Source organism: Triturus cristatus, chromosome 5_2 (genome assembly GCF_964204655.1).
Source record: "Triturus cristatus chromosome 5_2, aTriCri1.1, whole genome shotgun sequence".
NCBI classification, from domain to species: domain Eukaryota; kingdom Metazoa; phylum Chordata; class Amphibia; order Caudata; family Salamandridae; genus Triturus; species Triturus cristatus.
The window spans coordinates 73,721,613-73,735,146 of NC_140588.1; the positions used below are offsets into that span (position 1 = coordinate 73,721,613).

General features: G+C 47.4%; 2 protein-coding genes across 2 annotated transcripts in view; both read left to right on the forward strand.

Annotated features, from left to right (window-relative positions):
* Window positions 1-8,930, forward strand: part of LOC146822679 (molybdenum cofactor sulfurase-like) — a 1,712,661-nt gene extending 1,703,731 nt beyond the window's left edge. The window contains exon 15 of the mRNA XM_085606873.1: window positions 8,795-8,930. Within this exon, the coding sequence (XP_085462999.1) occupies window positions 8,795-8,803 (9 nt within the window). The 3' untranslated portion in view covers window positions 8,804-8,930. The remainder of the gene's footprint in view (window positions 1-8,794) is intronic.
* The window catches only part of LOC146822680 (molybdenum cofactor sulfurase-like), a 496,467-nt gene continuing 491,761 nt past the window's right edge, over window positions 8,829-13,534 (forward strand). Inside the window, exon 1 of the mRNA XM_085606870.1 lies at window positions 8,829-8,949. The gene's annotated coding sequence lies outside the window, so the exon portion shown is untranslated. The remainder of the gene's footprint in view (window positions 8,950-13,534) is intronic.

Below are 13,534 nucleotides of genomic sequence, written 5' to 3' on the forward strand. Positions count from 1 at the left end.
AGGCCTATGTGGCAGTAACCCCTGGCAGCAGGTCCCCTCTCTCCCTAGTCCACCCTCTGACTGACTGCATGGCAACCCAGCTCCTCCCTTTAGATGCCCCTCACACCACCTTCCAGACAGTGCCAGAAGCTTCTAGAAGCGTCTGGGGAAACTGGCTCTAACTGGCCTAGGGGGAGGGATAGAGCACCCTGGGTGCCAGGCTTCCCTCCAAAAGCTGGGGCTGCTGGAAAATAACGCCTAGACTGTCAACCTAGCTCAGTCAAACGGCGCAACCACACAGCTTTGGCATCCATTTTAAGTTATATTTTTAAAATGGGTAAACTCAGTCTGCAGACATTCATAAAGCATTCATATCTCATTTAGTTTCCACGAAAAGCGAAAAATTTCGGGAAAAAGGGCCAAGTCCAACACAACCCCCTTCCAGCCAAAAGCCAGGGTAGACCGATCAATGCCTTGATGGGCTTCCCTGCTTAGGGCGAGAAAAGGTGGATGCAGGCCCGCAACTGCAGGAGCACCCGCAGGTTCTCCTCCACTCTGGAACCCGAAGGTTCCTTCTCTCAAACCTTCCTCGACCGACTGAGCCACCACCCGGGGGTCCCCTAGCTGGTTGTGGCCAGGACTGACCCCTAGGCCACCCAGATGTCTCTCGCCCTTGCGGTCTCACAGAGTGGGGGGCAGTAACCCCAGGCCCGTAGTACCCGTTGACCACTCTCCTACTCCTCCTTGCAGTTCCGAACTGCCACTGATCCTCCTACCTGGGGTCCGCACCCTCAGGCTGACCAGCCCTCAGGGGCGAGGCTCTCCTCCCCCTACCTCTCCTTCTGGGGTTCCTCACCCTACTCCCATGCGAGGCACCCTCAGACCACCACACTCTCCCCAGTCCAGGGCCTTGACCCTTCAACTGGTTCCCCAGCCTAGGGTCTAAACCCTTAGGCTGCACCGGTGCCAGGGGCGAGTCCTCCCTCCCCCTGCACCCCCTCCCAGAGTTCCGCACCCTCCCAATGGGAGTAGCACCCCTGGAAGACAATTCTGGGGGGACACTGCTAACAGATGTCCCATCCGCCAGGTCAGGGAGTACCCATCCCTGGCCTCCCAACCCAGGATCTAAGCCCTGTGGCTGAGCCGGTGCCCGAGGTGAGACGTTCCTCCCTCTGCACCCCCTTCCAGAGTTCCGCACCCTCCCACCTGGAGAAGTACCCCTGGAAGTCAATTCCGGGGGGACACTGTTAACAGATGTCCCACCCGCCAGGTCAGGCAACCCCTGAACCTGGCATCCCAGCCCAGGATCTAAACCCTGCAACTGGGCCAACCCCAGAACCTCAGGAGCTCTGATTACAGATGCCCCGGGTCCTCCTGACACTAGGGGCTCCCCCTCACTGGGCGGCACATCAGGACAGCCTAGGCTCCCAACCTGGGGCTCCCTTACGGAACTCTCCAGGCCCTGAGACTGCGGTTGGGGCACCTCGGGACACCTCCCCGTCGCACTCCTTCCTATGGATAGGTCGTGAGGCCCTACAACCCTCTCTCTTACCGGGGACCTAGCTGGGCTATTCGCCACCTCTCCCACCTCGCTGGGTTGGAAGATCCCTGCACCACCCCCTTCAGGGTCACTCGCCAATGCCTCCTCAGACACCCTGGCCCTCACCCAGAGGTCTGCCTCCCGTGCAAGCTCCCTGGGGTCAGAGAACCCACACTGTACTAGGTGGTGACGCAACCTTGGGGAACAATTCCTGAGCATGTGCTCCCGGATGACTACCTGGCACAGCCCTTCCCACTCATTCACTGCACTCCTCACCACCCAATCCTCCAATGCAGTCCCACACACCTCCGCAAACTCCCCCCAGGACTGGTGAGACAGTTTTCCCCTGCCCCTGAACTCTAACCTGTCCCCCTCTTCCTGGGAATCAGGCACCGTCTCCTGGGCTCTGGGAGTGGGACACCCTACATTGGATCCACTCTCGCTGCCACCACTGGATCCCACCCTTACTGGTGAATCCAGACCACAAAAACCACTCTCAGGGGACAACCTACCCTCCCGAGCTGGTCTCTCCCTGGCAAAGGCCCTCTCTGCCTCCGCCATCCTCTCCTGCGCTAGAACCTTCTCCGTCTCTAGCCTCTTCTCCTGCACACTCAGCCGCGCTAGCTCCACCTTGAGCCTTCCCAGCGCCAGCTGATGCTCCCTCTCTTCCCTCCTATCTACCCACTCTTCTGGGGACAGGGAAAGGGACGGGGCAGTGCCCCCGGGACTGGACCCAGCGCGGGACTCCCTAACTCTGGTGTCCTCACTCGCTACTGGTGTCTCCCCCCGGTCATCTTCCTCCTCCTCGTCAGTGTCACCCCCCTCCTGGGTTATGGACTGGGCCCCCTCACTCTCGGAGTCCTCCCTACACTGGAGGTCCTCCTCCGGGTCTCCCCTGAATCCACCCTTTAAATATGCGGAGGGGTAATCTGACAGGTCCCCACCAATCTCTAAGGGTCCCCCTCTTGAGGGCCTCATAGAGAAATAACTTCCTGCGTATGTTGCCTACTGGGGGTATCCCTCTCTCCCTGCAGAAATCCACTACTTCCTGCTCCGTGTATTCCATAAGATCATCCTCGTTGTAGGTTGACCCCATCCTGGCACGGCACCCCCGGGACACACCACCCACAGTGCAACAGGGGGACACAATTTAAAAACACACTTCCAGGAGGAAATCACAATTAAGGAAAAAAAACAATAATTCCCCAAAAGCAGAGATCACATTACCCGCTCAGTTTGCAGTGCAACCCGCGGTCGCTGTGGTACTGCGCAAACACAAGTCCTATCCCACCGCTGAACACCAATGTTGGAAACGGGTAGCGTGGTGCAGAGCGGGCGGGCCAAACTCCGGAGGAAATGTGCAAAGCATCCACGCAGTACACACAGGCGACACACAAGGCACACTACAAAAAGAGACACTACACCAGTTTAGGTAAAAAGAACTTTTGTATTGTCCAAAACCACAAGGTGTCAATAGGCAATCTCTGTACTGCGCCAACTGGCGCTCGGTTAACATTTACAGGGGGGAATTATGTACAGGGCAGGGCCAATCGGGCCCCTGCCGGAATCATTGCGATTTAGAAGATAGTAAAGGTAAGTCCATTAGCTGCAACCTGCAATAAAGTAAACTCAGGGCATAACCTTAGGCGTTAGTCCGGACCACCTGTAATAAAACACATCATGACCTGACCATATCCCTTAACAACCTGAAGGTCCCCTGAGGCGGGAATCAAAATAGGCAGTTCATTCACATCACAACCTGGCCTTTAAACACAGTGCTGCACATAACAAATTCTTAGTGCTTCACATATGGCCTGCTAACATGGCGCTGCACATAACACATGACTAGCACTTTAAATCATAGCCTTCAACATAGCGCTGCACGGGGCAATTGAATAGCACTTTAAATCAGGCATTTACCCTAGCGCTGCACCTATCATAACATTAGGCCAGCCATCAAAGCTCTATCCCGGCACTTCAACTATGGCAAGGCATTAAGGCCTGAAACGTGGCATCACATAGGCACCTTCCCCAGAGCTGGTCCTTGAAGCACTCTCTAGGGATTCCCTGGAGCCTTAACCTCACACGCTCGGGGTGGGCACCCGCTCAGTTACTGGAGCCTGCAAAACGCCGCCATTACGCGGGGTGGGCACCCGCGGCGCTGGCACATCACCAAATCTCCCGGGCCACACAGCGCCTCACCTCCTTTGGGCCACGAGGTATAGCACTTTGCAGGCGCAAGGTGGTCCCACCAGCCTTAGGGGCAGTGCACAGTCACTTCAAAGATAGCGCTCACCAAATATAGCGCTCTCCTTCCAGGGGCAGCTTGTATATAGCGCTCTCCTTCCAGGGACAGCTTGTGAATAGCGCTCTCTGGTTCCTGCCCCTTGTTTGAGGGTTTCTTGAGGGGGGAAGTTGCGTTGGTGGCTGCAGGCGGACTAATGAGTCTCTGCCTGTCGTCCCTGGATTCTCCCCTCGCCGGGCCAGATCAGTGGGTAGTTCAGGATCCCTCACTCACTTGAAAGGCAGCACCTAAACCCTGTCACTTTCAGAGGCATAGGTCCCTGACTAATCCTACCGCCTAAACTCCTGCGAAGGCTTTTCCAGGTCTGAATTGCCACCACTATATCTTTCCCTCGCCCTGTGGACAGTAGGGGGGGTAGGTAGGCTCAGGGCCCAGCACACAGGCCTATGTGGCGGTAACCCCTGGCAGCAGGTACCCTCTCTCCCTGGTCCACCCTCTGACTGACTGCATGGCAACCCAGCTCCGCCCTTTAGACGCCCCTCACCCCACCTTCCAGACAGTGCCAGAAGCTTCTAGAAGCGTCTGGGGAAACTGGCTCTAACTGGCCTAGGGGGAGGGGTAGAGCACCCTGGGTGCCAGGCTTCCCTCCAAAAGCTGGGGCTGCTGGGAAATAACGCCTAGACTGTCAACCTAGCTCAGTCAAACGGCGCAACCACACAGCTTTGGCATCCATTTTAAGTTATATTTTTAAAATGGGGAAACTCAGTCTGCACACATTCATACAGCATTCATATCTCATTTAGTTTCCCCGAAAAGCGAAAAATTTCGGGAAAAAGGGCCAAGTCCAACAAGATGGTTGGCCTTTTCTTGTCCCAATCATTTGGTCTCTGCTACCGGTATCTGGGATCACATGACTAGGTGTAGCTGGCAGCTGGTCTTTGTGTATTGTGAGACAAAGGGAAGCTGGGTGTTGACAGGATGGGCCACCCTGAGGTAATGAGGGAGAGAAGCTGTCACCTACCACACTTGAACATCACAAAGGGGTTTGACACTAGTCTATTGTGAGCCTAGACAAGCTATGGCCAGGGAAGAGAGGCATGAAATTCCAAGCAATTCTGGAGGGTGAAAACATCTAGGAGCTTCTCCTAGATGTCAAAGTGGGCACTAGGTAGACATATTGGACCTCAGACACCAACCCCAACCCTTCAGCACACATCTAGACCTGTGGAAGACTCAGAAGAAGGACTGATGTGCTGCTTGCTGCTAGAAGAACTGCCACTCTGCTGCCCTCCTGCCCGAGTGTGAAGGACTGGACCTGCATCTTGATCCTGGGACCACCAGAGTGGCTCCAAGGATTAGTTTGCTGGCCTCCTGACCAGAAGCCTCAGGGACAGAACAGGCTTCCTCCATGTTGAACCCTGCACCTGGACTCTGCCAGCTGTGAGTCCTTCCCTCCCAAGTGGTGCCACCCCAGTCTTGGACCATTGAGAGTGGGCATGAAGGTGCTCGGGAAGACCATTAGTGGTCCCAGCAGAACCGGTGCATTACAACACATCACCTCCCTGAAACTCTGTATAAGAGCTGCTGTGCATCACCTCACCAAATTCCGCAGTGGGTCTGCTTCATGATGCGTCCCCAGCACAGAACTTCACATCACTGCCCTCAGTATTCCAGGAACCGCTGTTGTTCGATTCTTCCTCTACACAGGACTTCGCATTACAAGCCCTTCATCAACGGCATCCTAAATGACGATGCAGGACTCAGCATCGCAAGCCCAGCAGCACCTTCAGAACCAGATGATGCATGTGCATCTTGACACAGGACTTTGAATCTTAAACCTCTCATCAACAGCTTCCTCAATGACGATGCAGGGCCTCACTTCACAGCTTCACGACCATCCTTGACATAGGACTTTGCATCGCTCTGCTACCAGAAATTGCTATTGTTCAGTGGGCCTAGCTGGTTACCTATAGCCATCCCATGTTCCATCATAGTCGGCCTGAACTTGTGACTGTGTCCTGGTCTGGCGCAACCAGATAACCACAGTTGGTGCTTTGTGCTTTTTGGCACTGTTTTCACTTACATTTTTTAAATTACATATCTACAGTTCTACCTACTGATTGGATTTTGGTCATTTTAAATTATTTATTACATTTTAATCTATTTTTTCTGAATTGGTGTGGGATTTTTCTTGTGTTGCGTTATACTTTATTACTGTTTGAAGTACTGCATTAATACTTTACACATTGCCTATAAGTTAAGCCTGACTGCTTTTTGTGGCAATTTACCAGAGGGTTAAGCATAGTTTAGTTTGGGGTTTGCTTGTGGCCTCACCCTTACAAGAATTGTGGTTGCGGTTGCTGCTTGAGTTTTACCCTCCTCAGTCCATAACTAAATTTCTCACAATGATCGAATGTGCAGTGGATATCTATGGCTGTTTCTTTCCCCACATGGTGTACGTACTTCCTGTGAGGTCTCTTCCTATTTTCCAGGAATCTTCTATTTCCCTTTGTTCCCCAGGAAAAAGTGTCCAGTCTGTGCTTTTTCATTTGGAAAAGGAATAGTAGATTTATGACACACACTACTCAAAATGATGCAGAAATTTACAAATATACATAAGGCTGATGGAAATACCTTTGGATGACATTGCGTAATCCCCTCCGACCCCCTGAAGGGGGTCAAGGTCAACATCATATACCGGTGGTGTGCTACCTCATTTTTTAACCTGGACAAGTAGACTCACTGATTAAAAATAATTTTGAGTACTATTTAGTCCTCTTTTAAACTTCTCTTACACATCCCTCAAATCCTCTACACTCATCTACACTCCTCGGCCCTGCACTCGCACGTCACCTTACAGCTTGGGAACAAAAGATCTCCGACAAAGAACCCTTCAAAGGGTGCCTGTCAAGCATTGCAGTGCCGGCCTGATGAGGAGCATGACCTATGATAAAGCAGGACACCCTGCCCATGTGTCATACTGAACTTGTCCTTGTGTAAAATGTGGCCGTACTGGGACACAATTTAGCAGAGTCTATGGAGCAAAAGTGAGGGGGCTTTCATGTTTTAGCTTGGGGTTGTCTGTACTAATGAGACTTTATTACTACCCACAGAAACCCTTTTTTAAATCCTGATATCCAATCCAAGCACTTTATTCCAGTACTGCGCCTCATCTCTGCCGTTAGAGCTCCAGGGCCTTGCTCTTGAACTAGCTCTTTTGCATATTTGTTAAAATAACATGTGTCCCGTGGCATAAATTTTGCTTCGAAAAAGATTCTGAGCATTTTTCACTGAGGAAATGTTATATGCATGAGGTGAGACAAAAAACAGGTTAGTAAAATAAATCCTGATTAACGATAATTGTAGCTTAACCACCCCTCTCGATATACAGGAAATATGATAATCGTGTAAAAAGAAAACACGACAAAGTAACTAATATTGTTAATATTATAAACTTGAGGTGTGCTACATTAAGTATAAGTTATGTATGCGAAAAGCAAGAACATGTTCAAATGATATAAGGGTAGTTGGAAATTACTGTACAATTGACTAACTTGCAACAGAGATATTGTACGACATAAGAGCTATGTAAAACGCAAAAAAAATCTGTTTAAAAAAAAAAGTATAAATTATGTTGTACTTGAACTGTGTGGTGAAACTTAAAGTCAATGTGGGCGAAGTGAGTTACATTCAAATCGTTAAAATATATATGTCCATTCAAGGTTTTCTTTATCACCAAATCCTCAAATAGAGATAACTTCTGGACTTCATGCAAAAACTAGGTTTTATCCTGTAATGTCTTCGTGAAGCCAATATTCCAAATTTTGTTTTCCCGGGTTTGATGCATTATTTAATTGATATAATGCGGCTTCAGCGACTGGCAAAGAGGATGAATTGGGAACTACGCAAATCATGTTTTCTTGAGGTTCAGTAATAATTTATCGCAGAGATGTGATGCTACACGTATCAATTGTATTCGCGAGACAGTGAAACAGACCGAAACAACCTTCTTGGTCTGGTCAAGCAAGCACAGCCAAAAACGTGAACAATGCTGCACATTGTAGTGTTCATACTGTGAATGCTCACGCCTCTAAATCTACCAAATGTAATTTTCTCCGATAATTTTTGCAAGCAGGCTACGCAGATTTAAAAAACATATATGTAATGAGGGCACCAGTGGAGTAAAGAAAAATTCCTCTTTACCTGTTTTTCGGGAGGTGAAGAAATCCTGTAACTCCCTCCTGTGGTCTTGCTACCATGCCCCTGGGGGTGAGCAGAGGCCCACGGAGTAAATTCTAGGCCTTTAAGGTCACCAACAGGTTTCTGAGTGAGAGTAAGGTTCACTAAATTATAGGTTGGAGCTAAATCATGTAGAAAGTCTCCCTGGGGATGGTTGCAACATGAGGCATGCACCTGATGCCTCATGCAAATGGCATATTTAATCCATAATCCTCACAATCTCCTGGGGCCTGTTCTAAACCTAGCACCATGTACACACCTTGGCCTACATTGAACTAGGCAAATAATGCTGTCAATGAGGTCAATTATTTCCGTAGGAACAGAGATAGGTATCTATTTTAAACCCAGAATCTCCTTTCTTGGTTTGCGCTCAGCCATTATTTGAAGCTTCCAGCCCCTGAGTTGATCAGTTGTCCTTGCTGAAGTGTTGGTCTCCTGGTAGCCGAGCATCAAACAGACTGTTCACCTCATTCTAATGCCTGTCAAAAGTGCCAAATATATAATAAATACATTTCCCTTCAGTTGATCCTTATCTTCCTTTGCCATCCTCTGCATGTGTTTCCACCCTGGGCACAACCTTTTCCAAGTCACCTGCATGTTTTCCTTAATTGCTATTAATATATTTCTGCAATTTGCTAAAAATCCATTGTAAACCTCTCTTATTTTAAAAGTCAATCCCCTTCAACCTAACAACACCTCACCTTTTCTAGTTCATCTATTAACCTCACCAACCATCTACCCTATGCCCCATAAACTACATATCTTACTCCTTTTAATTCAATCTCCCACAGAGAAACTGAAGTGAATGTATGGAATGGTTTGCTCGAGCACACAAGACTCATCCAGAAAACCAACAGCAACAAATACCAATGGACCAACCACTAATCTTGGGCTGCCAAAAAGTATGCTGCCCGGCGAAAATCACCCCAATGCCTCATTTTATGTAGTAAGTGTTATTTGAATGCAATTACATTATAATTCAGTGAATATGTGTCATCAATTAGCAGGGAAAGTGTTCTGTACGTGTCTAATTTAAAAATAAATTACCTTAAATTAATGTTACAACTTGTTTCATAACATTTACCTTCGTTTTGCTGCATGGTAGAAAATAATTCGACCCAACAAGGGAGGCTGCAGTGTTCCTCAACATAGATTCCCTAGGGGCAGATTTACAAGCCCCTTGGGCCTCTTTGCACCGCCATTGCGTCACATTTTTTTGACTCAACGGCAGCGCAAACAATGCGCCCTATTTACAACGTGACGCATCTAGGGAGATGCGTCACGTTGTAAAGCCCTGCTTCACATTATACCTGCATCAGGTATAATGTATGCAGGGGGCGTTCCTACGCAGGAATGCCTCGTAAAAGTAACGCAGTGAAATCTACAAGATTTCACTGGGTCACTTTTAGGACGCCACTGCGACCAAACCTTACGCCTGCTTGAAGCAGGTGTAAGGAGTGACGCAGTGTTGTGGGAATAGGCCACAAAATGCATTGCTGGAGTTACGTCGTGCTTGCGACATGACTCCAGCAATGAGTGACTTTTGCCCCAACAGATGCGTCAGAATTTCTGACGCATCTGTCAATCCTTCCGCCATGGTGCACCGTATTGTAAATACGGCGCATCCATGGTGGCGCAAGCATTTTTTAGGGTGGCGCAAGGAAAGTGACGCATCTCTACAGATGCGTCACTTTCTTGTAAATCTGCCCCCTAGTCTGTAAGCCATGATGAAGAGAGAGGGACCAATGATGTTGCTCTTTCTGTAGTGTGGGGCGATGGATTCATTTTTATGTTGTTTTGAAACCCTATAATTTGTTTCTATATAATTTCTACATAAATGTCCATTCTGTGCAAATGTTCAGCTACTTGAATGTAACTGATTTAGCCATGTACCTAATAAAAAACACTGTCGTTGGCTATGGAGGTTAACTACACCTTTCAAAAAGAAGTTAAAAAGTAGTCTAGTACTCATATTACTAAATATAATTTTTTATCTGGACGTCGCTGTTACAACAGAATCATACCAGTGCAAATCTAAAAAATATAATAAAAGCTCCAATGGATTTTATATTTTGAAGGATAAGTCTATCTCTACTGTAATAGGCAGATTTACAAATTTTTCAAAGAACACAGTGCAGCAACCAAATCTGCTGCTCATTGTTGGGCAGGAAGGGGAACACAGGGCACAGCCATATCTCCTAAAATGGGCTGCTGCTGCTGTTCCCTGCGCTGGCACTTTAATTAGGCTGGCCTGCACAAGTGACAGCCTTACATCACATTATGATGTTGTGCTAACAGAGGATTTGTCCTATAAGGATACCCTTCCAGTACAAATTCCTATGTCCAGACAAACCCAGAATTATCCCATGCATTGGATGACATGCTGCACACTTTAATACATGTAGGTGGATCACTGCAAACACCCATAGGTTTTGACGCAGAACCCGATCTACTAAGTTAGCCAGACCAATGTTAGTGTCATAACTAGCACCTCCATGAAACAGGCGCTAACAAGGGTAAATCTTTTAATATCTCAAAAAAACCATGTATAGCAAGTAATTCTCCTGTTGTTCCTTCTTAATGCAAAGTGATGCAAAGCAGCACAAAGTGCTTTTTGTACTGAGAAAATGGACCTTTCCAGTGAAAAATAACGTTAATGCTGGAAAGTAATTGCTTTCTGTTGCTTTGTATTGCTTTGCAATGGTTCTGAGCCTTAATAAACCTGGGCCTTAGTTCGTAAGCATTCCTCCACTATACACCTTGTGAATAGCCTTCTAGCTAGTGGCAGAACCGGAAACTGTTTTCATAGCAGTTAAAACAGAGTATCGCATACTGGGGCCATGGCTTCTCTTTGTCCCTGTGGACATGATGGTCCTCACCAGTTTCTTCTTTAAAGAAGGAGCCCATCAGTGTGTGTTTTCACTGATCAGCAAGAAAGTGTTGAAAATAGAAAATATACTATAGGGTAAGAAATTGGAATAATAATAATGTTACATTTGTCCTACTCTTACATTCTGTCTTTTTCCCATTTCTATCCCTGTGGGTGGATTCAGAAGTTTTGAGAATTAGAAGAGGAGGAAGAGATAGTTGCTTTGACAGGTCTCTGCTTACAGGCTGTGAGGAATTTCCTGACAAAACTTACAGCACTAGGAGAAAAAACCTCAGGAGTGTAGTATCAGCAATACATATGGGGGATAGCCTATCTAGCTTAAAGCCACATTTCACATACATGCCTGGAGAATGCCACATACACCTTCATGTCCGTGGTGAATTGCACCCAAAAAGAGGATAAATGTTGGCCCCCAAAGCAATGCACACCGCTATTTAAGTGACCTTGTCATTCAATAAGCTGGCTCCATTGTCCAAAAAAGCCACAAATGATTGGACAAAGGAATGGAAATACCTATTTCATTACAGATAGGAATGCAATGTATGTGCCCTTTCCAGGTTGTGCAATGATTGCCGAGCCAATGAAACACACAGGCAAGGAAAAGAATATCAGGAGAACAATCTCTTCATTCAGATGGAAATCAAGATCACTTTTGTGATGAAGGAAGGGTGCCTCCTGAGAAATACCTTTTTAATGAAAAACGTGGCATAAAGGATGTGCTTCTCACTCATGTGCCAGGCTAATGTTTTGGCAACAAACAACAAAGTCTTCCATGTAAGAAGTATATCAGCTTAAAATATTTTTGCTAAGCTGGCCACAACTAGCTTCAGATTCCATGAGGCAGAGGGACATATAAATAAAGGAAAACCTTCAATAGGCACATCAGTTGTCTTGAGAAATCCTCATTGGCTATGTGAGTGGGCTGGTTGTCTGCACCCAGGGATTGAATCTCAAAGACTTATTTCTATTCGGAGTCCTGGTGGAGGATCTCTTCTCTGTCACAAATACATCAAAATTATCTGAGGGGAAATCTATATCTGCAATGGTTGGCTCCTCGAGAATCATATGCTGAATCTGATCAATGGTAGGCAATGATGTGACACCTTTTGCCCCTTCCAGGATCAAAGGTTTTCCATCTTGGGGAAATGGAAATTGTTCTTATGAAAAAATTACACCAGGCTCGAAAATGACATTTGGCAAGACTAAGCCAGAGGTACTGGAATGACAGAGATCCCCTGACTCTTTCAGATGTGCTGGAATACCCTCAAAGTCATAGCAGTTGTAAGAAGTAATATAGAAACTCACCAGTTCAATCCAACATCCCTGGTGATCTATGAGGCAATCTGATGGCACCTTATTTTATCCTGAGTCAGAAAGGCATCTATAGGTAAACAAATGCAATCCTCAAACGTGGAGTCGAGGAGTTTGCACAGACTTCATTGTTTCTATGGTGAGTGGAAATGCCTACTCAAGCGGCCCACTTTGGCATTATACTCTGCCCTCTTTCCCACTGATCCACTATGAGCAGGGGGAGGTGAAGGTAATGGAGTCTCCTTCATTCCTCACACAGAAGACGGCTATGGCAGTGTTGCTATGATTCATTGCAGGAAGCGTTACAAAGGTTGCCTTCAACTCCTAACACATTTATGGGCATGTATGAATCTGATTTACCCACAATTCACTGATGTTGAGCTTCCTGCAATGCACTCCAGTGATACCCATAGGAATGTGTGTTGACAGTAAGCTGTCAATGGTGCTGACTCAAAGGGCATCCTCCCAAGATGTTTGGAGAATATGTCCAACGTTTTAAGGTCAAAATAGAAATGGCTGGACTGGGATGTATTTTATCTGATCCTCCAGCATCTTGTCTGTGTGTTCAACCAGAGAGAACTGCAACAACTGAGGATATTGGCTTGAGCTATGACCTCTAGTAAGAATGTCTATCACAGAAGGTGCTTGTAGCTTACCATGATGGCATTGGTATTAACGTGTCTCAAGGAGGGATCATCAGACCAGATTGAGACAGTTTCTTGCCATGTGTTTCAAGACTCTTGCCTCCTTGACCATGTGAGAGGACATTGCCTTACCCTTCAGGGGATCTCCTATCGGCGACTTAGACTGAGACGGGGGATTTCTGAAGACAAAAACTGGGTTTTCTTTGCAGTCCTGCAGGTTCTTGCTGCTTGTGAAGGTTGTTTGTATAAACAAGAAGATGACATGTGGACAGAGTGAAGAGCTCTCAAGAACTTTGCAATTGTTTGTGCTGAGAAAATGGTTTCCTCCAAATATCTTTGCCCTGGTTTACAACTTTTGGCTCAACGACCAGGTCTGGGTTGGTGGGGTTGACAACAATACTTAATTGCCATTAGGGTCAGGTGGACAGAGCCCTGGGGAGATGCACTGCCGTTATTGTAAGTGCTAGTTAGGGGTGGGCGGAATTAGCGAAATTCACTTTCGCAAATTATCGCGAAAACGTTAAAAATCTCCGCAAACACGCGGAAATATTGCGAAGATGCGGAAGTTTTTTTCCCGCCCGTTCGCGGTATTTTCTGCGTGGTCGCGGCTCGCCAACTTACCCATGCGGTTGCTCGTGGGCGCGGCCATCTTGTTTTCACTTGTCTCGCGGTGCATGATCGTGAGA